Raw genomic sequence first — 22764 nt, 5'->3', positions numbered from 1 at the left:
GACCCCGCCAGATCCCGGAAGCCCACTTTTCCTACCAACGCCTACATGATGAGTGGGATTCGAACACGAGAGGATCGCAAATGCTATGCATGCAACAAGACCTTCTCCAAGAAAGAACATTTGACGAGACATATTCGAGGTCATACAAAGGAGAGGCCTTTTGAGTGCTCTATTTGCGGCAAAGTATACTCCCGAAGGTATAAAATCAAACCGATGCAGTATTGTCTGTCCAGACTCACAACTGGTTCATAGCGATGTCCTTCGACGCCATGAGAGAAGTCATGGTGACCAGCTCGGTTCACAAAACTCAGTATCAGAGGCGCCATCCTCTGGGAATTTCACCGATGAGCCAACGATACTCACGCCCGCTTCGGCTGCAGAATCGCTACAGCCAGTGCCGGGAATGACTTCTATTTCCGCAGTAAGCCCAACTGCCCATCTATCAACGAATACTGTGACAGCAGAACTTGTCCAAAACAATACAATTGGCTTCGTACAGCCGATGGGTATTGATACATCACCAGAAGCACGCTCTCTGTCCGAGTCCGGGACGTGGTTTCTTGAAGATGATTTCGATGTCAGCGCTCTTGATTTCTCGATCACATCGACGATATCAGAATGGGCACAGCTCCCAAATTTCTCCACAAATTCTAGTCTGCCATCTACCGACCAAGGCTTATTTACCCCTATGCAAAGCTCCGTGCCAGAAATTGACCACGCGCATGCCGATGAAGACACAGTAAAGCGGAAATGGTTTACGCACCTATTACCATCGATGCAAAAACAGCCCAGTCAGGACTTTCCAGCGACTGGTCAATCCTGGCAAGATCAAACAAATGCAAACGAGTCGTATCGAGTTGGTCTTTCTCAGAAACTTCGTCCGCGCATGGAGGATGAGGCACTTCCAACTTCTGAACAGCTCAATCTGTTTGCCAAACTTTACTTCCATCGGTTTCATCCACTCTTACCAGTGATCCATGCCCCCTCGTTTCGGCCCACTGCTGAAAACTCTTTGCTGTTCCTATCGCTCTGTTCCGTTGGTAGTCTGTTTGTGGGATCATCGCGAGCAGTATCTCAGGGAGCAAGAATCTTTGAACGGCTCAACAAGGCCATCTTGGCTTCCTGGGAGTCGTTCTTATCGCAAAGCAAGCCTGATGCATTATCGATGGTCCAGGCGGCTATTTTAGGACAGACTTATGCTATCCTATCAGGGAAGCCGAAGTATCTTGTCTTGGCAGATGTGCTGCACGGGACCGTCGCCGCATGGGCTCGTGAGGCGAATAGACTTGGATCCCACTGTCAACAATCTCGGAATCTGTCGAGTGAGACTGATCTTGAGAGAAGCTGGCATCTGTGGATTGACAGTGAACAACGAGCTAGAGTCCAAGTAGCGTTAAATATTCACGACGCTGAACTTGTGACGCTGCTTCATCATCAGCCCATTCGCAGTCATCGATTCCGCCAGTATCCTCGCTTGGCATCCGACGCTTTGTTTGCCGCACCAACAGCTTCAAAATGGGCGGTACTTTATCGGCAGTCTGCAGAAACGGAACCGGAAAATCCCGTTTACACTCGACTATCTCGCTCATCAGATCCATTCCCGAGCACAGGGCTGAAATCTCGCTTTACCGCATATGGTATCCTCGAAAGTATTAACGCTCGTCTCGTGGACGCCAAACAATCCCAAGAATTTGACCATATCATCTGCCATGAAATCTCAAATCTCCTAATAGAATGGTGGCAAACATACTATACATCGAATCGAGACCCATTCTGTTTACCTGTACTATGGCACTCGATCTTTATCTCCCTCTACGCAGACCTCGATCTCCTAGAGCAAGCGATTGGCCGGGACGGCCAAGGCCCTAGTTTGGAAGCTTCAACACCCGTCAGTGAGTGGGCATGCTCTCTCAACGCCAGCCGCTGTCTTGTACATGCATCTCTAATTGCACGCCACCTCGATAACATGAGCATCTCTGCCGAGGCAGCTATACATGTTCCCCGCGCAGTATTTTCAGCAGCCCTATCTTATTTATGTGTTGCGCAATACGCGCCCAAGCATGTCGTGAGTGTCGAGGCTTTCGCGTCTCCAGAGATCAAACTTTTAGGTGAAGAGGCTTCTAGTGGTGTTTTTTTTCCAGAGCTTGCTAGCAGCGGTGGGCAAGCCATGGTTGCAGACTTGGATCATTTGTATCGGTTGATTGATTTGTTGCAGCGGGGTGGTAGATGGGGGATATCCCAGTCTTTTGCAAATGTGCTTTCTACGGCGTTGGAGGAGGGGAAGGGTGGTAGTTCTTCTTTATAGGTGTATCCACATATGATATTCCACTCAAGTTGACCATTACTCTCCGAACGCGCTTCGATGCTGTCCTGTCTGTAGTTTAGTTAGATGCTGTTAATGCTGATGGTCAGAGAGCATTTGGAATATCCAGATCTGCTCCAGTGATTCCAGATTTGACCATTTAATAATCGAAGATTCCTATATTGTTATAAACGGCAGTTGTCTACTAAACCAATGGTGAATGCCGGGGCTCTATCCTGATTTCCGCTCACCCCGCACGCGTGGTAGGTGGGACGGCGGGGTGAGGGTCCACACATGTGGGATATGAGGTCTTCAAGAGGCATCCCCAACATTTCGATGCATTGAAGACGGCCCTACTATTCTTTAGTAATGATTATGCTATATTTTGGGACGTTCAATCGAAATTGTGAAGTATTCTTGATACTCAGGGTTTCCTACATTGTCCATTTCATTGGTGTCTATCAAGCTAAGAAAGAGTATTGATACTGCAGTACATCGTCTCATCAAGTCTATTGGCCTAACGAGAGTCGAAATTCTATCTGCTAGGCAAGAAGCCAGGTCTCCTTACATGTTCTCAAAGCCGAAGGGAATTACCGACCTCTTGTATATCCGTATTCGGGCATCTGCAAACCCCCCGCAACTCAGATTCGTGGGGATGAAGACCTACCCCATAAATCTGTAAATTCGACTAGCTGAGAAAAATATGAAGATACCCCAGACAAGGTAAGGTATAAGTAGTCTCCATGGCTCTACTAACCACCGGGGCCCTCGACTTCTTTCCCTGTTACTTAGCCGGCTTATTGTCATAATGCCTGTCTTCACGGACCATTCTTCTTCATCTCGGAATTTGAGAGTCTTGCCATCCTTTGCTCCGCCCTTACCTCGTCTCTCCCCTCAATTTAAGCCTCATAATGGCGTTGACGAGAAATATGAAGTAGTAATTGTCGGAGTAGGTTGAACCACGCCTATCTATACCAAGACTAGATTCTCACCAGCATCCGCAGGCCGGACCAGCAGGATTGATGCTAAATCTCCTCTTATCTCGCTACGGACTCAGCGACACCTCCCTCCTTTGCATTGATCGCAAGCCCAGCACTCTCAAATCCGGCCAGGCAGACGGTGTCCAGCCACGAACATTGGAAGTATTCAAGATGCTCGGCATCTCTGACGAAATCGAGAATGAAGCATGTCACATGTGGCAATTCGCATTCTGGAATCCCTCAGAGGACAAAGACAAAATCATCGAGCGGACAGCAGTCGTACCGGAAGTCCTTGCGCCCTCCAGATTCGGCTACGAAGCCACCATTCACCAGGGGCGTATCGAGCGGATCATGGAAACTGATCTATTGCGGTACTCGGAGAGAGGTGTCCTGCGCAATACGCGACTGGTCGATGTACGCATTGACGAAGAGTCTGATCCAGAATTTCCGGTGGTTGTAACCATGAACACAAACGGCGAGGAGAAAGTCATTCGTACTAAGCACCTTGTCGGCGCAGATGGTGCGCATTCTATTGTCCGTCAGTGTATGGGTCTACGTCTCGATGGAGAATCTCTCGATCATATCTGGGGCGTGATCGATTTGGTGGCTGATACCGATTTCCCGGATATTCGCCGTCGCTGTGCGATTCATTCTCCTGCTGGCTCGGTGATGGTTATCCCGCGAGAGAGGATTTCTACGGGCGCGTATCTCACTCGGCTCTATGTTCATGTCCCCGAGACCGTGGTTCCAGATAGTGATCAGGTTTTGGATGGGAATGATGATGTCAAAGCTGATGATGCGCGACAGCGGAGAAGCAAAATTACGCAGGAGGGTATTTTGCAACAGGCGGCAAACGCGATGAAGCCTTATTATATTCGCCCGAAAGATGGGGTGGTTGATTGGTGGGCTGCTTATCAGATCGGTCAACGTGTCTCGCCGCAGTTTATTGTGAATGACTCCATGAGTGTTGCAAGGGTATTCATCGTCGGTGATGGTAAGTTTCATTTTTGTTGAAGTTTGGAGCTGAAATTTTGGCTGACTCTCTGAAATTTAGCCTGCCATACTCATAGCCCTAAAGTAAGCATGCCCGCTATACCCACTCTCGCAACTACATAACTGATCTTTCCAACCTCACAGGCCGGCCAAGGAATGAACGTCTCCATGATGGACTCCTACAATCTCGCATGGAAGCTCATGTACCATCTCAACGGTCTCGCACCAGAGCCAACAGCAACAGGAACACCAACACCCCTCCTTGACTCCTACCAAACCGAGAGACACCAAATCGCCCAGCAATTAATCGACTTTGACCGGAAGTTCTCAACCATGTTCTCCGGCAAAATGGGTGCCACTGAGGGCCTTACCCAGGAAGAGTTCCAGCAGGCCTTTAAGCTAGGTAATGGGTTCACCAGTGGCTGTGGTGTGGAATATCCCGAGAGTACGGTCGTTCTCCGTGATGATTTGGAAGATTCGACGAGTCCTGTAAAGGGCACGGATTATCTATCTGGAATTCTTCGGCCAGGTCGGAGATTATTGGATGTTCGGGTTTTGCGACACGCTGATGGTGCACAGCGGCATATCCATGACGGTAAGAATGGATTCAATTCGATTGGACGATATCGACTGATGAGATAATAGATATTCCTTCAACGGGTAGATTCCGCATTCTGTGTCTGGCGTCAACTGACCTTTTGGATCGGCAAAGTGTTTCTGCGCTGGCACTGGATTCACTCGATCGTCTGATGGCCGAATTCCCTGCATCAGTTATTGAGTTGATTGTGTTACATCCCAAGCTCCACCGGCAGTTTGAGTGGGAGGATGTCTCCGCTTGTATTAAGCAGCGAGCGGAGATGCGCTTCCATGATGGGTCGGCTTTGGATGATGCCTATGCGATTTACGGCGTGGATCCTGCAGGTGGTGCTTTGGCTGTGATTAGGCCTGATGGATATGTCGGGGTTGTTGCGCGTCTTGGTGATGCTGCTAGGGTGGAGGAGTATCTCAAGCGATGCATCAGAACGGTTTCTCGGAAATAATAGTCGTGAGTTGAGTGGTGTATGTTGAATAGTGGAGTGGAAGCCCCTCATGTATACATCAACTAGTTTCTAGAATCGAAAAGCATAATGCAATCGACTTATCTTGTATTAGTTATTGACAAATGAGTAAGGTTCTATTAACATTCAAAGGACTTCAAGTCCAAGAATCTGCAACGACATGTTGCAATGAAAATGTAAAAAAGCGAAAGATCGCTCTTGCCAGTGCCAGATTGCAATGAGGTCTAATCACACAAGTAATTCATCTCAAACGCCGGGCTCTCAGCGGCTTGGGGCAGCGCATGAGGCAAATGACAGAAGAAGAGCTCAGCTCGAGGCAAACGAGGGGGTATCGAATATGTCGGGGAATATGGACAGTGGCGAGAAATGAAGGTGCGAGACATGGAGGAGTTGGCGTGGGCGAAACGGGAAGCTGTCTCGGGAGATAATGGACCATGCTCCCAGGTACTAGCATTTGCCATAGACTTGACAATAGCAGAGTTCCTCATCAGGACAATAAACAGCATCCATACCAAAAATGACATGCCACAAGAATTCCATCACCCGTCCCGACATAGCATCATTCAATTCAGTATCGATAATCCATTGCCGGAACTTGACATAATCCTCTCGCGGTCGCTGCAGCACCTGGCTTCTCGAGACCGCAAACTGCGCACAACACGCCGCACCAATCTGCTCGGGCTTGCGCATGTACTTGTGGCCCGAAAATTCCTGCTCATAGGGCGACGAAGCATTCAATGGCGGCGTACTCGTGCCCTCAAAGACATCCCACCAGACCTGCTCGGTGACATGTATGTTGAAGCGGTGACTATCCTTGCAGCCGGGGTTCCAATTGCAGCGAAGATTGGCGTAGCCGTTTTCCTGGACGAAGTTGGTTTGGAGCATGCGCATTGCGTTGACGTTATCGTGGAGCGGGGCATCGTTGTGCCATGCCATGAGGAATCCTGCGCGGTGGGCGTGGAGAAAGGCGATTGTTGATGGGAGGGTGTCATAGTGGTCAATTACGTAGGTCAGGTAGGCCATAGATTCGTGTCCTTTGTTAAGAGGGGTCGTGAGAATTTGAGGATTGGATCGGGCTTCTTCCGAGGGATTGACTATGTAGATTGCGCGCTGCCAGCTGTTGGTGAGGGGAATTTAAATTAGCGATCAATAAACGTTTCAAATTGAGAGAGTAATTGAAAAGTTAAGACGCACTCTGGAAGCTCCTCTTGGACCCATTCGGTAGGCTCTTCTTGCAGCTTGGCCATGACAATCACCTTGTCTCCGGGCACGGGCACATTGCCGACTGTCGGACGTTGAGAGGCTCCATTCCGGTCTAACCAATCAATCAGGTATGCGCCGGCGCGATACTGGGAGCAAATATCTTTGAGATGTGCCTCCAACAAGTACAGGGAGAAGAACAGGAGTAGTGAGGCGCAAAGAGCGAAACGCAATCCACCCTTCATCGTGATCACGAGAAATAATCCGAGATGTTCAAGGCAAGACCCTTGAGTGGACCCTCCGTACGTGCCAATTTCACCGTTGAAGGGACTGAGCCATTGATTGACGATCTGAACTGGACAGTGTAGGGAGTGTGTATGTAGGAAAGGATTGAAGAAGAGTGAATAAGGTGTGATCTTCGTATTCAGGAACGAGAAAGGAGAGAAAAGGGAAGAGAGTCACGTTGGAGGGAAAGGAGAGTCGGCGGCGTATTAATCGCCGCAATAGCCACGCGGGACCAGGCACACGAGAGAGAGTCAGAGAGTAAGGTTATTAGTGGAGAACCATTCAGGGAAATGTTTAACCGAAAGAAAAGAGAGAGTTACAAAAGGGAATGGACCGCGATAGTTAGCCAAGATACTCTAAGTATCTTTCCAGTATGCGCTCGGTCTAGTCCACTCCGCCCATGAATCCTGTCGAGTGAAAAGAGAAAGAGACGGTTTCGAAACTACAAGAAACTAAGGGGAGAGAGGGGCCAATGCTGCCCACACCTTTTTTCGCCATTGGTACCAGCTGAAAGCCTAAGCCGCGTTTAACTTAGAATGTCATTCTATGGGCCGGTCATTGGCCACTCAGGAGGCGGGTTTCAGGGGACAAGAGGGGCGCAGGGTACCGAAGCTGGGGCAAAGGGAACCTTAGAGAACCTAAGAGGGTCGCTTTGCGGCGGCTTGACAAAAGCTTGGCTTAGGGCCTGTTTCGCGCCTCCCGCGACCCCTAATCGTGTCGGCCGAAGTATATTCTTGGATTGAGCAGTTGAACAAAAGAGAATGAATGGGGCCATAGGTGAGACTGCAAGGATGCACAAGAATTGCAGCCATTTTGCATATAATCAGACCCTCTTGGAATGCTCTGGATCAGACTCCATCTGATTGAGAGGCAACGCAATGTGGCAATGAGCGTGTGATGAGTACCATGGCTCGCACGTGGCGTTTAACCGTCTTTCTGGAGAATCCAGGGACAAAAAGAGTCAAAAAAGACCGTCTGGAAAAAGGTGCAGCCGACGTGCAGGGACACGCGAAGGTACGTCCGTTCTCCACTGAATTATTGGCTCGTCTCGTATCCATGTGGGGGCTGCTGGATTACCCCTAAAGTCAAATTCCCGTCGGCTGTCTCTGCCCGTTTAATATTAGCAGCATCTCATGGAAAATAGGCAGACACAATTTGAACGAGGGTGAGACAGTTGGCGAGCCTCATCGGAATTATCCTTTTTCCGATCCAAGCTGGTCATCATGCAACATGAACCATGAGAATCGGGCTCTCGTCGGCCTCCAGATTCTGACCGCGGAATTGCAGTGAGGTAATGACAGAATAGACCCACTAACCAAGGACCGATCAGCATCGCAATGGTTATGGTGTTTGTGCGCAGACGCTTGTCCAAACTTGTCAGGTGCCAAGGACAAGAGGATATTAGAAACGCCACAGGAGGGGGGATAATTTGGGTTATCGAGCCGAACCCTTCTTGATTGTGTGTGAGCGCCTCCAGATCAGTTCTATGTCATTCGAGATGTGTATACAAATGAGTTCCGTGGCTTGAATGCCGATCACCAACATTGCGTCAGCCCTCGCTCTTGTGCCGTTCTCCGCAGATAAAGAGACATCAAGTACATACAAATGATTTGAATGCCTTAGTCTTATTCCACATTAGGGTCGAAGAGAGCAGTGGTCTTCTGCTGTAAAAAGTTGACATCGGAGCACAAGGCCGGAATCATCAATACCATTGGCGGTCCCAACCACGGCCGAGCCACCTCGATTTCGCACTGGCCGCGTGTCATTCTTGGCTGGAAGAGTGACGATTCGCAGGTTTTTTGAGTTCTGGGGGGCTCGAGAGATAAGATCAATGCGGGGTTTAATCATTGAACGGTAAACTTTGATCAGTGCTGGTGCTAATGATGGTGATGATGTTGGAGGCGGAGGAGGGCCGAGCCAGCAGCCTGATCACCTGCAGCCACCTATGACCACCACCAACATTAAGGCGGCGGAGATCTCAAAGTACCTAACGAATATACGAATTTGAATTCTTTTCTTTTTGGGTATTTCGAGTTCAAATCCTTTGATTGCAACGTACAGATGTGAGAATTTGACCGAGCAATTTACATATTAGAGGCGACACAGAACTTGTGCCGGATATATATTGCTCTCCATACCTAGTAAACCAATGGGCATACCACTTTCGGGGGTTTCCAGTCAAGGTTTCACTATTCCAAGAAATATCTACTTGACGATAAAAGGGATTCAAAATATCGTTCTCGTTTGATTCTTCTTTTATACATATACATAAGACACTTCGAGGCTGTGTTGCGCAGTCCAGCTGTAGCATGCCTCGGACCACCAACAATCTTAATCACTGCCCTCATTCTCCTCTTCCTCACTAACCTCCTCCCCCTCCTCAATAGCCTTCTCTCGCTCCTTCCGGGCCTTCTCCCGCTTCTTCTCCAGCAAAGCATTCAACTTCTTCGCAGTATTAAACACGCCACCGGTACCTGCCCCGCACGCTGCACATGATGGATTCTTTCGATAACGTTGCAGCGCACAGGACTCGCAAAAGTAGTGGCCACACTTGGTGATGATCGGGTTCTGATATGGTTTCCGACAGATAATGCAGGCAAAGGGAATGCTGTCCAGCAGCTCGTCATCGTCATCGTCCTCGTCGTTTTCTGCCGTCTTCCCGGCGCCTTTTCTTTGCGATACCACACGGCCACTCAATTTCTTGCCGTTGGTACCAATTTCCCAATCACGATCCAGTTCCCAGCCTTGTTTATAGTCCTCGCGGGCGTGTAAGAATTTGCAGGAATCACCTATTATAGTCATGTTAGCCCTCGATCTTCATTTTCTTTTAGTAAGTATCCAAAGACATACCGAATCCACACCACCCAGTCTGTTTCCAGTCCTTGCAAACATCGGGGGCAAAATCCATCACTGTCACAGTTCGCACGTTCGTGGGCGCCTTAATCGGACCAAACTGCTTGTTCGGCGCATCGGGGTTCTTCTGAATGAAGTTTGAGTAATTGGCCGCACCCTTGTAAGTCCCATCGGGACCAGTGGCCGCAGAGGACTGAGCCCGAGTAGATCCCAGAAGGTTCTTAGCGCTCAAATCCTCCTCGTCGTACCAGTTGGCTGATTTTGTGGCATCGTTGCTCGTTGATAGCGGCACTGGACCGGTGCTCGTAGGTTGATCGGCGGCAGGGTCTCTCCTGGTGGCGTTTGCGGCGGATGAAGCTGTCACTGCTGCATTCTTGCGTCGCCTCTTGATGCGCCGGCCTTCTTCATCGTCGGATGAGGTGAAATCAGACCCCGAGTCTGAGGCCGGTGGCGGTGTTGCGGGCTTCTTGCGGAAGTTGGCCTTGCCTTTGGCGCGCTTCTTGAAGCCAAACTGAGGTACAGCTTCTGTGACTTGGGCATCGTCTGCCATGTTGGAAAGTCCGGAGGATCCTTGAGGGGATATTCAAGGGGTATGAAGAGAGAGGGTGTCCCTAAAGGTCTTGAACTTATTTCTTGTTAATCATCGTCACCGGAAGCTGCTCGAAACCCGCGGAGACTGACTAAGCTATCATGACTAAGCCAACCCGGTCAAATAGGCATGCAAACAGTGCAAACTTCATGCCCGACGCGTTGGCAGAAGAAAACAACAACAGACGAGACTATCGATTCATCGTATTTATGATAGATGCCATATGCAATTGTCGTGGAACTGCAGGGGGAAAGATAAACTAGGGACAGTAGGGAGAGATAGAAACGTCTCAGATGTGCAGATACCATTCAATAATCATCTTCCACCCTACTTCCGTAACCTATCCTTTCGGAAATTCCTAATAGTAGGGCCCCTCCTCCTTGATCTCCCCACGATCATCTCAAACACTGGTGCCAATTGGCAGTGCGCAAGAATAGCAGCCGCTCCCGCTCGACTCTCGACTCTCTTCCCTTTTCTCCCCGCCCGAGTCGCCCATTGCCCTCCCCTCCCCAATCATCATCAACTACACCCACGTTCTCTACCCTCTCTTATCCTTAATTTTTTTCCCTTTTCTTCATCTTGAATTCGTTTTCTTTTTTCTTTTTCTTTTGTTGATTCACTAGGGCCCCCAGCCGAGTCGAGACTTGCATTCGGTTGGGTGATAATTCGTTGCCGATCGCCGAGTGTTATGGTTGGCTGCATCACACACTCAACAACACGCGTGTACCTGGTCAAGGATCTCGCCGGCTCGGGATCTCACTGATTCGCTCATTCTCGAGCGATCGTGTTTGTTGTGCTCACTTCCCTCTTCATCCATCTTTGTTCCTCGCGACGCCCGCGATCTTTCTCGCCCTTCTCTCCTGTCGCATCCAATTTTCGCACGTGGTAATATCGCCGATCCGTGGTCGCTGGCCGGCTGTATCATCCACTTAGGGACGGAGAGGACCCTGTGCGAATTCATTTTCCCAGGCACGGTGACTTGAACGATGCTCGCGTGAACCGAACACGGGTCATTACTAAAACAAGAAAAATTGACGCGCGCGCGAGTCTCATTCAGGTCTCATCGGCAACGGTGTCCTCACGCATCAGGGGATCCGGACGCCGACTGAGGTAACCGCACCCTCGGAGAATGACAGCACCCCACGCCCGCGGGAACAGCTCTCTCGCTACCATGATGGAGGATCCGTTCGTCTCGACCTCGGGCCAACCCGCCGTCCCACGTGAATCCCACCGATACTCGTCGTTCGACACGCAACTCTTCAGTCTCAATGCGTCTTCGCCTGCACAAGCCAAGCGGGCCCTCGAGGCCCATCTGGCGGAGACCGAGCGTCGATTGGAGGAAGCGTCCAAATTGGGAACGGCGCTTATCGAGCAGCAGCGGGAACTGACGGAGCAGCTGAAGGAAGTAGAGCAGCAGCAAGATGAGGGTGAGATGGGACCGGAGCTGCGACAGCGACTTGCCGACCTGGAACAGGAGTATAATGAAATTGGTCGCGAGACTGCTCGTGCCTTTTTGGCTCCGAAGCGACAGGCAGGTGGTTTAGAGGACCCCCAGCCGGGCACTCCAGGGTTCGATCAAAAGGTACTGCAAAGCATTGTATAATCATGATTGCTCTCTCTTTATGCTAATCTATCTAATCTACTGTCATCAGTCTCCCCTCAGTTCCGCTCTTTTTGCAAGCCAAGCCACCAATTCTCCCAGCAAAGTCAGCGTCCCCTCTCGCAAGCAGCGTAACCAACCCTCCAGCCGTGTCCACGATATCGAGTTCGCGACTGAGATTTCGACCTCACTACTTGCCCAAGTCCGTCAACTACAGGCGCTTCTGGCCGAACGAGAGGAAACCCTTAAGTCTGTCAACCTAGAAAAGTCGCGGTTAGAGATCGAAGCGGAAGGCTACTCCCAGCGTATCCGTGTACTCGATGACAGCGAGCAACGCTACAAGGATGAGAACTGGGCTCTCGAGACGCAGACCCACGAGCTCATGTCAGCTGTCAGAGACGCGGTGGAGCGTGAGAAGAGACTCAACAGTAGCCTGAGCACGGCGAACTCAGAGAAGAACGCTATTGAGAGGGAATTGGAGGAGCTGAGGCAAGCTAATGCGAAGATACTGGAGGACCAAGCAATCGCACAGAAGGCGAATGACTCTGAAATTCATCTGCTACGTCGGAACTTGACTGCCGGTGATGCAGAGAAAATGGCGCTTCACAAAAAGCTTGAAGAACTGACGGGCCAGAACCAAGAGTTGGCGAAGGCGGTTGCCATGCGAATCCGACAATATGAATCGCAAGGTTCTCGAGATCTGCCCGACGATAATGACGACGAGGAGGCAGAGCAAATTACGCCCGAAAGCTCTCCTCCTCCGTCTCCCAACAAGTTCACCCCTCGGCACAACCATTTGGAGTCGGAGACTCTCAAGAGCTCACTCGGCCATGCGCACCGTATGATCCAGAATCTCAAGAGCACCATCCATCGCGAGAAGACGGAGAAGATTGAGCTCAAGCGCATGCTGCAAGAAGCCCGAGATGAGGTTGAGCAGCGCCGCCGTGAGAACAATGCTCCCAAAGAGTCCACCAAGCGCTTGAAGACCAAGGACAACTCTTTCCGTAAGCCTGCTCGCCCAGATCTTCTGGGTGCTGGCCGTAAGGAGAAGTCTTCGGTTGAGATGGAGATTCACGACACTGATTGGGAAGACAATGCTGGCCAAGGCAGTCCCACTCGCTCCATCATGGCTGCTCCAGCTACTAGAAGCCGTTCTGGTGCCGTTTCGCCTCCCGATGAGCCCAGTGATGTCTATCAGACTGCCACTGAAGCCGAAGATGGATTTGAGACAGCAAACGAGCGCGCAACGGCAACCGAGAGCGAGGCCTTCCAGACCGGTGTTGAAAGCATGGCCGATGACAGCAGTGACGACTCTGCTGATCTGACCGAGACCGAGAACAATGTCCAGACAACCCCCCCACTCGCCGTGTCCCATCACTTATGATGGCTAAGGCCCGTGACCGTAACCCCTACCACAGCACGGCGTCTGCCACATCTGACGAGGATGAGACAGACGGAGGCTTCCCATCGCCCAGCCAGTCCCATATCTCTGGCCGTCGGGTGAGGTCGAAGCGAAGCGTTCTCCGCCGGATTCGCCCATCTGGTGAGGCCCCAATGGCGTCTAGCAGTCGTCCTTCTAGTGCTCGCAATTCCCCCGCGCCAAGCTTCGAAGAGCAGCCTGTGGCCCGGGAGGGCCAGAGCCTCTTTGCGGAACTTGCTGAGCTGGACGGTGGCGATGAAGAGGAAGATGGTGGAGTTGTTACTTCCCAGGCTTCGACGCCGCGCATGGGCCCTTCATCGGACTCTCGCAGGCCCTCCGAGATCACGCTTGACTCATTGCCCAGGCCTGTCATGGTCGATTCTGGTATGATGACTGAGCCTTGGGAGCCCAGCACTCCGGTTGCTGCCATTGCAGGAGCTGCTGTTGCGGGAGCGGCCGTTGCTGGTGCCGCGGGTGCTGCAGTCTCTGCCTTGTCCGATGGCCCAACTACGCCGAAGAGAAGTGTAGACCGTGAAATCGCTGCGGAAGCCGAAGAGACTCCCAAGCAGGTTAGCTCAGGTACCCAGTGGACACCACTCAAGCCCGGGATGGGAGATAATGATCACCTGGCCAATGTTCCCACGCCACCAAAGATGGCATGGGACGAGCGTGCGGTGGAGTCTCAACTGGTTGAGGCTAGTACGCAGGCCGAGCCAGCAGAGATGGGAATTGCCGCTATCTCTTCTCAAGAAACTCGCCCCACCGCGCCTATCTGGCCAGCGCTGGCCATCTCATACCTCCCTGGCAGTTTCACTGAACCTGTGAAACACGAGCTTCCTACTCCAGAGATCCCAGAAATGAGCTTCTCCTCGATTGCCTCGCAGAAAACTGAGCCTGTGGTTCATATCGAGCCTGTCCGGGAGCTGCCCAAGCTGTCCTTGTCTTCCCATTTCATTCATCACACCGAGCCTGTCCTGGCCCAACTTCCTGAGCCTGTTGTTGAAGAGGTCTATATGCCCGAACTGGCGGTGTCGACTATTTCCTCGCAGCTTACAGAGCCAGTGAAGGCTAAGCCTGCTCCCGCACCAGAACCTATCATGATTCCTGCGCCTATCCCGGAGCCAGTCATCCCCGACCTTTCTGTCGCCTTGCTGGATCCAGCATTTACAGTACCTGTGAAGGCGGTGCCTGCCCCAGCACCGGAACCCATCGTGATCACTGCGCCTGCACCAGAGCCAATTGTTCCAGAGCTGTCGATTTCTCTGCTTGAACCAGCTATTACGGAGCCGGTCAAGGCTGAGCCAGCTCCCGCACCGGAGCCGATTATCATTCCTGCACCTGTGCCGGAGCCTGTCCTCCCTGATCTTTCGATCTCTCTGCTAGATCCAGCATTCACAGTGCCAGTAAAGGCGCTGCCTGCTCCTGCACCAGAGCCAATTGTGATTCCCGCGCCTGTACCAGAGCCGGTCATCCCCGATCTGTCAATCTCTCTGCTGGATCCAGCGTTCACTGAGCCCGTCACGCCTAAAGTGGCTGTGCTCCCTCCCCGGCCAGTACCCTCCATTTCCACCCTGCGTTTCGTCGAAACACAGCCAGTGCGATCTGTGGTACGCGCTATTCCTTCTATGAGTGACTTTGCAATCCAAACAGATCCCATTGAGGAGCCGAAGGCTGCTGCCGCTGCAGTGGTCATCCACGAAGATGAGCAAGATGAACCTAATGAATCAGCTCGTGAGCTTTCTGGCACCAGCATTAGCGAGCGGCGAACAAGCACTGGCCTGGCCTTGAATGACATTTCCGGCAACGCGTTGCTGCCTCAGTCCGACAGACAGCTTCCCAGCTTCGTCAGCTCGGACCAGGGATCTCAGACAATTCTCTCTTCGAAACAAATCGACCAGATTCTCATGGACCGGGACTCTGTTCGGCCTGTCTCTTCTGCCGACGGCAGGCACACAATGGAGATGGCTGCACTTGGGGCCGTTGGAGCCGTTGGAGCCGTTGGAGCCGTTGGAGCCGCTGCTGCCGTATCTCCCTTCGCCACTCCTAAGCTTAGACCTCGCCTCCAACCTCAACAATCAGCCAGATCTGGAGCATCAAGCCAAATGCGTCCTGACACTGCTACTAGCCAAAACTCTTCATTCAGTGTCCATCCTCCCTTGCCAGCTGACCACCGCGAAGCCATTGCGGCCGCCGAGAAGAGGTCAATTGACATCCCTCCCCCTACTCCCTCGCCCGGCACAATGGGACCACCTCTGGCACCAGCCTCGGCCTATCGCGTGAACGTACATGCTGCCCCGCGCACGCCCAACGACCAAAGCACAGGGCCTGGATCCGCACGAACTGTTTCTACACAGGCTCGCATGAGACGGGAAAGCCAGAGCCAAATGTCAAGGCGGTCATCGGTGTCCTCGTTCGCCTCTGAACTCGAGGAGCGTTTCAACATGAACCCCTACGCTGGACCCATGCCTCACGGCTATGGTGCTAATACCGACCCCCGCATGATTCAAGCCATCACCCAGACCATGATTGGTGAGTTCTTGTGGAAGTATACTCGCAAGACTGGTTCTTCCGATATGTCGTCTACACGTCACCGACGCTACTTCTGGGTTCATCCGTATACACGCACGCTATACTGGAGTGAACATGACCCCCAGACTGCAGGCAAGTCTCAGCTCCGCACTAAGAGTGTGCCAATCGAGGCTGTGCGAGTAATTCCAGACGATAACCCTTATCCCCCGGGTCTTCACTGCCGAAGCCTGGAGGTCGTAAGCCCTGGTCGCAAGGTCCGCTTCACTGCCACGACAAGTCAACGTCACGAGACCTGGTTCAATGCATTGTCGTATCTACTCCTCCGAGAGAGCAATGAAGCCTGTGACGATGCTGATGCCGTGACTCTGGATGACATTGATGAGTTCAACCCTGGCTTCCGGTCTTCCTCGCGCCAGACTGCCCGTATGTCGTTGTCCTCATACAACAGCCGCACCGTTCGCCAAGCACCCAAGGCACAGCGTGCGGCCTCGGCCATGTCTATGCGCTCGACTGGCGGCACGCCCGGACGTGCATCCCCTGCCTTGAGCAACTCGGGGCAGAACTCCTCGTTACAAGTCCCCGAGGACCCTCCGCAGCGCTCCTCGTCCCGTCTCAGCACAATCCTAAATAGCTCGATCCGCGGATCGATCGCCAGTCTGAAGGGACGCCATGGCCAAGCAGCTAGCCTTCATGACGAGAGTATCCGCGACCAGCCTAGCATGGAGAACCTCTCGCATCACCATCACGATGACGAAGATCGGCTCGAGAATGTTCGCGCCTGCTGCGACGGCAAGCACGACGTGGGTTCGCTCTCGCGCAACAGTCGGTATAGCCCGAGAGTCGACCGCATCCACTCCCACCATTAAAAGCGTTGCATGTTGCATTGGAATCGTTTCGATCGAGTTTGCGGGCAGGCCCTCAAACGGCGATGGCTTGCAGTAACTCGTATAATTGCCCACGAGTTTCATTTTCTTCCTCCTTTGCCGGACACGCATCTTCACGTCTGTCACCTGCTTCGTTCTGCATTGTATCGATGCGCCCTAATAGAAAGGTGCCGTAATTCTGGCCCTTTTCTCTTTCTTGACACACCACTTTGGATGACTTGGGAATGCTGGTCTCGGAAGCTTACCCACGGGGCTACTAGCTCTCTCTATCTACCTTCCCACCCCCTTCCCACTCTTTCTCTACACACAAATGCCTACTACAACCTGGACCACCCTCTTTCGTTTCCAATCCAACTCGCGTCAATAACTTCTAAACTCATACATTCTCCTATCACCGTCCTTCCTTTGTCCATTCTCAGTGCTGTCATTTCGATCTTTCGTTTTATTTCAGTTTCAGCCACGCTCTATCCATCCAGTCTGACCCGACTAGTCATTTACAATATATTTCTTTTTCTTATCTGTTGATAGCTTTCGCTCCTTGTATGATTTAATCTGATCATCTTTCTGGTTATTAGTACGTCTGTCTTTTGGTGACTAGGTAGCCATTGTGCCTGCTTCATTGCGCGTATCTAGCATCGAGCCATCCTATATCCAACTGACCACACGTAAAAATCCATGTCGCCAAAAGTTAACCTAAATAAGATTCTCCACCTCCATGAATCGAACCGCCAACCTTGGAGTTCCCTATATACTTCGCCTTGTTGCTGCATCGTCATCAAGGACAGCGGAGAAAATCGCCATCCCACCCTAGTGATGCACCTAAATTATAGCGTCCCCTTTTCGCCCTCTAACAATGTTGAAAAGGCAGTATGAAAAAGCTAGAATTAATAGAATAGAAGGATTTAGGATATATCTCTATTGGCAAACGATATTACCAAAAACATCTCAAAAAATTTGAACTTCCCCCGCTTAGAGGTGTGCCCGGCCGTCCGTGGAGCTTAAAGCGTCAACACTGGCCCAGTACTTTTTCTTCTTCTTTTGTTTGCACAGTCCTCCAAGGCACAAAAATGGTTCACCAATTTATGGTGGATACCAACTAGGCCATCGGAGGGGGGGGGAGTGATTGTTTGACCTGGAAGATGGTCATAACCTTTGTTTGCTATAATCGAATAATTCTTTTAGAACTAAATTTGGGGATAATATAAATGCCTAAGAGAATGTACCCCACAGAATGCAATGCCAATTGAACCTAAGTATGCTAATAGAATTAAAGGAGTCCACCCGCCAAATAGAAGGTAGAGTAGAAAGAAAACAGCTGTAAAAGTGTATGTATGGGTTGAGTGACCCAGCCACATCGTGACATTGTGTGAGCCACGCCTTCCAAGATTAGATCTACACTAGCAGGTTTTTCCAATAGCTCATGGAGTGCATTTTTGACACTGTATATCGGCGGTAGAAGTTGGAAGCTCCCAATCAGCTACCTAGTACACAATTCAATGTTCCCAGCTGTTTTTAGTACTTAGGATCTCATGATCAGACGTGCATATAACCCCTGCCAATACGACGTGGCATCGTTTCCGTGGATTAAGAGAGGTACATGTTTGCTGCATGATTGAGGATTGCCTACCCCAATCTTTTGACGCTCATGATCATTCAAACCGTAAACTATATTGCCAACCGATCGAGGGTCCTTCCAAGCCTAAATCAATACAGATTACGCTCATTGATGGCGAGCAGAAGCTCGTAAATCTTGATGAATTCTGGTACCGTGAGACCGGGGGGGGGGGGGTGAGGCTCGAGAAAGGGATGCCCATAAATGCCGTTAAAAACGGTTCGAGAGGCGGTTTGACCATCTCTCCTACCAGGGCATTTTTTGACTGGTGGGTTGACTTGTATCACAGCTCTAATGTGTCGGAATATTGCATTTAAAAAAATCAGACTATATTATCTTCAAGTTTACCCAGTCTATCGTAGCATCCAGACTAGTATTGTGTGATCTGGCTTTGAACCGATAGACGTCATTTCCTTTTGCAGACATGGCCTGGGTGAAATACTATAGAAGATGGGGAATCAGATAATCAGATCAGACTCTACTATTAGTGATTCAGCAACATCTTCCTAGATTGGTCATCATAGGGTCATATGAGGTGCTCTATCTAAATGCCACACCTTCACTAGCCACATTCGATCGTAGTGCCTGTACCATAACCCCAAACATCATGTGACCTTATCTGTACCATTGGGGGCCATAACATTCGCCTGTTGTGGATCCCCCATGTTCCCTTTTCTACTTCAGCGTCAGAGTAAATATCACCACACACCAATTTCTCTGCAAGAACCATTTTTCAATATGTCTTCTGAGGCTCCACCCCCACTGCGTGAGCGTATGCTCGGCTTACTTGATCCGAGTGGTTTGATGGCTATGGCTATACCTCGTAAGTGATACTTATACATTGACGTTCTGTGATATCAGAACTGGAGAAGATGATATTGCTGCCTCTAAATTGCTTCAATGCTTCTTTTCTTTCATCATGCTCTTCTATCATAGAGTTGGGTTTTATAACTTGATGTTTTTTCTTCGACACTCTTCTTCTCCTATGTTTTGTTTGTTTTTCTTCATCACTTGCATACAGTTTGGCTTCCACACATGATGGTGTATGAACTGTTGTGGTGTTGTGGCATCGGGAAACCAATATACCCCGCACAAAGAAGCCTGATGCTTATAACATTTCTTCGCCCTCTCCGTCTATATAAGACTCACTGTATGGATTGAAGCACGCAAGCTGACCAAAAACACAGATTACATTCATGTCTGCATCGAAGCTATCAAGCGTGGCGAGGTTCTCGCTCCCATCACGCAGACCACTAGACTCCGCGACGAAGCCTTTGCTCGGTTCTGGATTGCATTCTCTAGTAAGCCCAGCCCATTCCCCGAGAAAAAAAAAAAAACCAAAGAGCATCAGGGAATTGCATACCCCCATCCACTCGAGATATATCCCGTTTCTAACTACATCCCAGATTTCCTAGAAAAGAATGCTCCGCCCCCAGTTCCCGGCGTCGAGCCAGAACTCAAGGGCTCCTCAGCTCTAATCCCACCACTCCTCAAAACCGCCTCAGGCATTGTCCTCGACATCGGTCCCGGCACAGGCAGTCAAATGCACCTCCTTCGCTCCCCGGCTATAACGGCCATCTACGGCCCAGAGCCCTGCGTCGGGCTACACGGAGACCTCCACTCCAAAGCCGTAGCCGAGGGCCTCGAATCAAAGTACCACATTCTCAAATGCGGTGCTGCATCAGCCGAACTCATCCCCGCACTCGAAGCTACCAGTACAGGCGTCGTTGATGCCCACAAGGTAAATGGGAGCGGGATCTTTGATACGATCATCTGCGTTCGTGTGTTGTGCTCTGTTCCGCAGATGGAGAAGACGATTCGTGAGCTTTATGCGCTGTTGAAGCCTGGTGGCCGCGTGCTTGTTACGGAGCATGTGGTTAATCCGTGGCGGACGGCGAAGGGGTCGGTTCTTGCGCGGGTTGCGCAGGGGGTTTATCAGTTGCTTGGGTGGAGCTTTTTTATTGGGGATTGTTGTATGGATCGGGATACGGAGGGGGCGTTGAGGAAGGCTGCTGATGTGGATGGGGGGTGGGAGAGTGTTGAGATTGAGAGGTCGTTTGGGTGGTCGCCTTTGCCGTATATCTCGGGTGTGCTGGTGAAGAAGAGTAACTAGGGAGGTATGGTGATGTTTTTTTAAGGTTGGGCAAGATGTGCCATGTTTGGTTGAGGTAGTCTCTATTTAGTCATTTGAGGTTGATAAGAAGGAAAGTATATGTCATGGTGGAATAATCTCTGCTCTATGCATCGATTACTTCAAACTTGTTAGAATATTGTATATTGTTTCGTATTTCATGATTAAATGGGTATCATCGCTTCCATGGGGACTTCAAAGTCGTGGCATCACAATGTACATCGAAGAGCATCTTCTCTTCACGTAATGGGGTATAATCTAACATAAGTCAAGACGTAAAAGGGTCAATCCGGCCTTAATCCCCAGAGGCGGGTTTTGGCCGTCCAGGTGGCCAGAAGTCAAACAAATCCAATGCCTCGGATGTCCAAGGGCCTTCTTCAATAGGCAGAGGTTGCTCGGGGACTGCACTCAATGCGCTCCGGGTCGGTGTCGGTCGCTTCTGAACGGTTCTCAGGGCAGTGGGGTCTGAGATTGATTTTCGGAATGGGGCGTCAAGAGCTCTCTTCGCCGGTGCTTTTCGTAGCGAAGAAGAATGTTGATCACTCGTCGAGTTGGTTGAATTTCGAGCCGGACCAGTTTCCGGGTTCGACACGTCTACCACCTCCTCCAGGATGAATTGGGTAGAGTCGGAAGGCATAAACTCTGCGTTCGTAGACTCAATCCCCTGAAGTGGATCCAAAGCTGTTCTGGAGGAAGACATTAGCAAGCTAATTGCAAGTATTTTCCGAGTACGTACTGACTGGATGTCCTCGGGTTTGGTTATGGGTTGACTGCGACTCGCAGGCGAGGATGAAGACAGCTCTGGCCCTGATTTCTGCGATGCATCGCCAGGTAGAAGAGCGCTGTACATCAATTTTCGACGTGGTTTTTCAGTTGCCATACGCAAAGTATTAGGCCGGGCCCTGAAATAGTCTGTCGTTGGCCTATCCTTCGATGGAACAGTGTCACTCGCAGGTTTGCGAGCTTCGGATTGTTCACTCCACCCATCTTTGGGTGCTCCAGGCGGATTTGCCCGTGGAGGTCGGCTTTTATATGATTCCGACGAGGATGGCAATGCTGGTCTAAAAAATTTCGGGGGATCAGGCAGTGTTACGTTCGTTGGTTCTGGAGCCTTTCGCCGTGTTTCCACGAGCAGAGTCGGCGATTTCTGTCCAAGGTCCTGCCGAGGCTGGGCCGCTTCTAGTGGTGTTTCTCGTGGGGCTTGGCGCGATTTTGGTTTGGCCGCGATAGTCGCGGTTCTCCGGGCTTCCAGCTGTTCATTTAGCAGGGTACTAGGTGCAGCTGGCGGCACGGGCATTGGGGGATTGCTTTTTGATGAGTTCGGTATTGGAACAACAGGTTTAGCATACGTCGGGGTGTCAGAACCTGTTGCATTTGGTGGTCCGGGCACATTCTGGGATCGAATCACTGATGATGGTTGGTCCTTTTGTCCCAGGTCTTTCTTGGGCGGCGCTGTTTCCCGGTGCTTTTCACGTCGTGGTTTCTGCCCTTGGGCAACGCTCGGCGCTCTAGTGACCAAAGGCTCATCTTCTTGTTCAGTCAAATCTACCACCTGTGACTGGGTGTTCCGTTTATTGACAGGCGCCTTCTCTATCGAAGAAACCCCTTGCGAGGAAACCTTCTGCCGTTTCGTTGGCCGTTCGGACGATTTGGGGATATTTGAAGCAGGCTTCGGGGGATGTCGTTCCTCGTACGGTGATACCAAATGTCCAACTGGTGTCTTCTTAATCCCCAACAGTTCGTTCAGCGAGCGGAATGGCTGTGATGAGCCTGAGGACCGAATAGGCACCGAGGCCCGCGGTGTCTGGGATACTGTCTGGGATGTGTGATCATTTGCCTGCGGGGAACTCTGACTGGACTTCCGCTTCTCAAACAAATTGGAAAGATCCGTCTGAGTCGTTCCCATACGCTCGCCAACTTGAATCAACGCCCCCTTATCCAGCTCCATCTCGTCACCGTCCTGTACCTCATCGTTGGACCGCCAGTGATGATCGCCAATGTAGTTCCCAGTTTCATCGTAGACCATGACGCGTTTGTTGAACGCGTGGTATCTGAGATAGCCATCTTGCCAGCGTTTAGACTTTCGACGCAGATCATGTGTGTAAAGACAGCGGAACTTGATCACGGACGCGGTGATGGGAGACGAGGACGCGGGCGCAGACACGGACGAGGTCGGGGCTGTGCCTCGAGGTGTGGAGGTTGCCGGCGCAGCCATTGTAGATCGGAGGAAGACCAAGCCTGAAATCACTCATTGGAAGAGTAGAGTGGCGAGGCCATGTAGGCTAGAAAAAGGTCAAGCAAATGTACGAAACCAGATGTGATAGAGTG

The 22764-nt window shown here is 51.0% G+C and overlaps 7 protein-coding genes across 7 annotated transcripts; 4 read left to right on the top strand and 3 right to left on the bottom strand.

The window, feature by feature from the left end:
* Window positions 1–502: 502 nt before the first annotated feature.
* N7473_003961 (uncharacterized protein) lies at window positions 503–2305 on the top strand (the record flags this gene model as incomplete). The annotated part of the gene is made up of 1 exon (XM_057149901.1): window positions 503–2305. The coding sequence occupies one exon, from the start codon at window positions 503–505 to the stop codon at window positions 2303–2305; it is 1803 nt and encodes a 600-aa protein (XP_057013555.1).
* Window positions 2306–3110: 805 nt separating this feature from the next.
* On the top strand, window positions 3111–5315 carry N7473_003960 (uncharacterized protein; the record flags this gene model as incomplete). The annotated part of the gene is made up of 5 exons (XM_057149900.1): window positions 3111–3251; window positions 3298–4276; window positions 4337–4359; window positions 4420–4870; window positions 4921–5315. 5 exons carry the CDS (start codon window positions 3111–3113, stop codon window positions 5313–5315), a joined length of 1989 nt encoding a protein of 662 aa, XP_057013554.1.
* Window positions 5316–5780: 465 nt separating this feature from the next.
* N7473_003959 (DUF3431 domain-containing protein) lies at window positions 5781–6778 on the bottom strand (the record flags this gene model as incomplete). Its single annotated transcript, XM_057149899.1, has 2 exons — window positions 5781–6450; window positions 6528–6778. The coding sequence occupies 2 exons, from the start codon at window positions 6776–6778 to the stop codon at window positions 5781–5783; spliced, it is 921 nt and encodes a 306-aa protein (XP_057013553.1).
* Window positions 6779–9149: 2371 nt separating this feature from the next.
* N7473_003958 (U2-type spliceosomal complex subunit CWC24) lies at window positions 9150–10221 on the bottom strand (the record flags this gene model as incomplete). The annotated part of the gene is made up of 2 exons (XM_057149898.1): window positions 9150–9607; window positions 9669–10221. 2 exons carry the CDS (start codon window positions 10219–10221, stop codon window positions 9150–9152), a joined length of 1011 nt encoding a protein of 336 aa, XP_057013552.1.
* A 1210-nt stretch (window positions 10222–11431) lies between these two features.
* On the top strand, window positions 11432–16675 carry N7473_003957 (putative nuclear migration protein (ApsA); the record flags this gene model as incomplete). The annotated part of the gene is made up of 3 exons (XM_057149897.1): window positions 11432–11842; window positions 11913–13228; window positions 13279–16675. The coding sequence occupies 3 exons, from the start codon at window positions 11432–11434 to the stop codon at window positions 16673–16675; spliced, it is 5124 nt and encodes a 1707-aa protein (XP_057013551.1).
* Window positions 16676–19043: 2368 nt separating this feature from the next.
* Window positions 19044–20418, top strand: N7473_003956 (class I SAM-dependent methyltransferase; the record flags this gene model as incomplete). The annotated part of the gene is made up of 3 exons (XM_057149896.1): window positions 19044–19128; window positions 19493–19606; window positions 19712–20418. The coding sequence occupies 3 exons, from the start codon at window positions 19044–19046 to the stop codon at window positions 20416–20418; spliced, it is 906 nt and encodes a 301-aa protein (XP_057013550.1).
* A 188-nt stretch (window positions 20419–20606) lies between these two features.
* N7473_003955 (DNA helicase ZGRF1-like domain-containing protein) lies at window positions 20607–22651 on the bottom strand (the record flags this gene model as incomplete). Its single annotated transcript, XM_057149895.1, has 2 exons — window positions 20607–21122; window positions 21177–22651. The coding sequence occupies 2 exons, from the start codon at window positions 22649–22651 to the stop codon at window positions 20732–20734; spliced, it is 1866 nt and encodes a 621-aa protein (XP_057013549.1). The 3' UTR covers window positions 20607–20731.
* Between the last annotated feature and the right edge of the window lie 113 nt (window positions 22652–22764).

The sequence above is a fragment of the Penicillium subrubescens genome (genome assembly GCF_028828155.1).
Source record: "Penicillium subrubescens strain IBT 31985 chromosome Unknown utg000002l_segment0_segment0, whole genome shotgun sequence".
In the NCBI taxonomy this organism is placed as follows: domain Eukaryota; kingdom Fungi; phylum Ascomycota; class Eurotiomycetes; order Eurotiales; family Aspergillaceae; genus Penicillium; species Penicillium subrubescens.
Note: the sequence above shows the minus strand (reverse complement) of the source record. Positions and strands in the feature narration are given on the sequence as shown.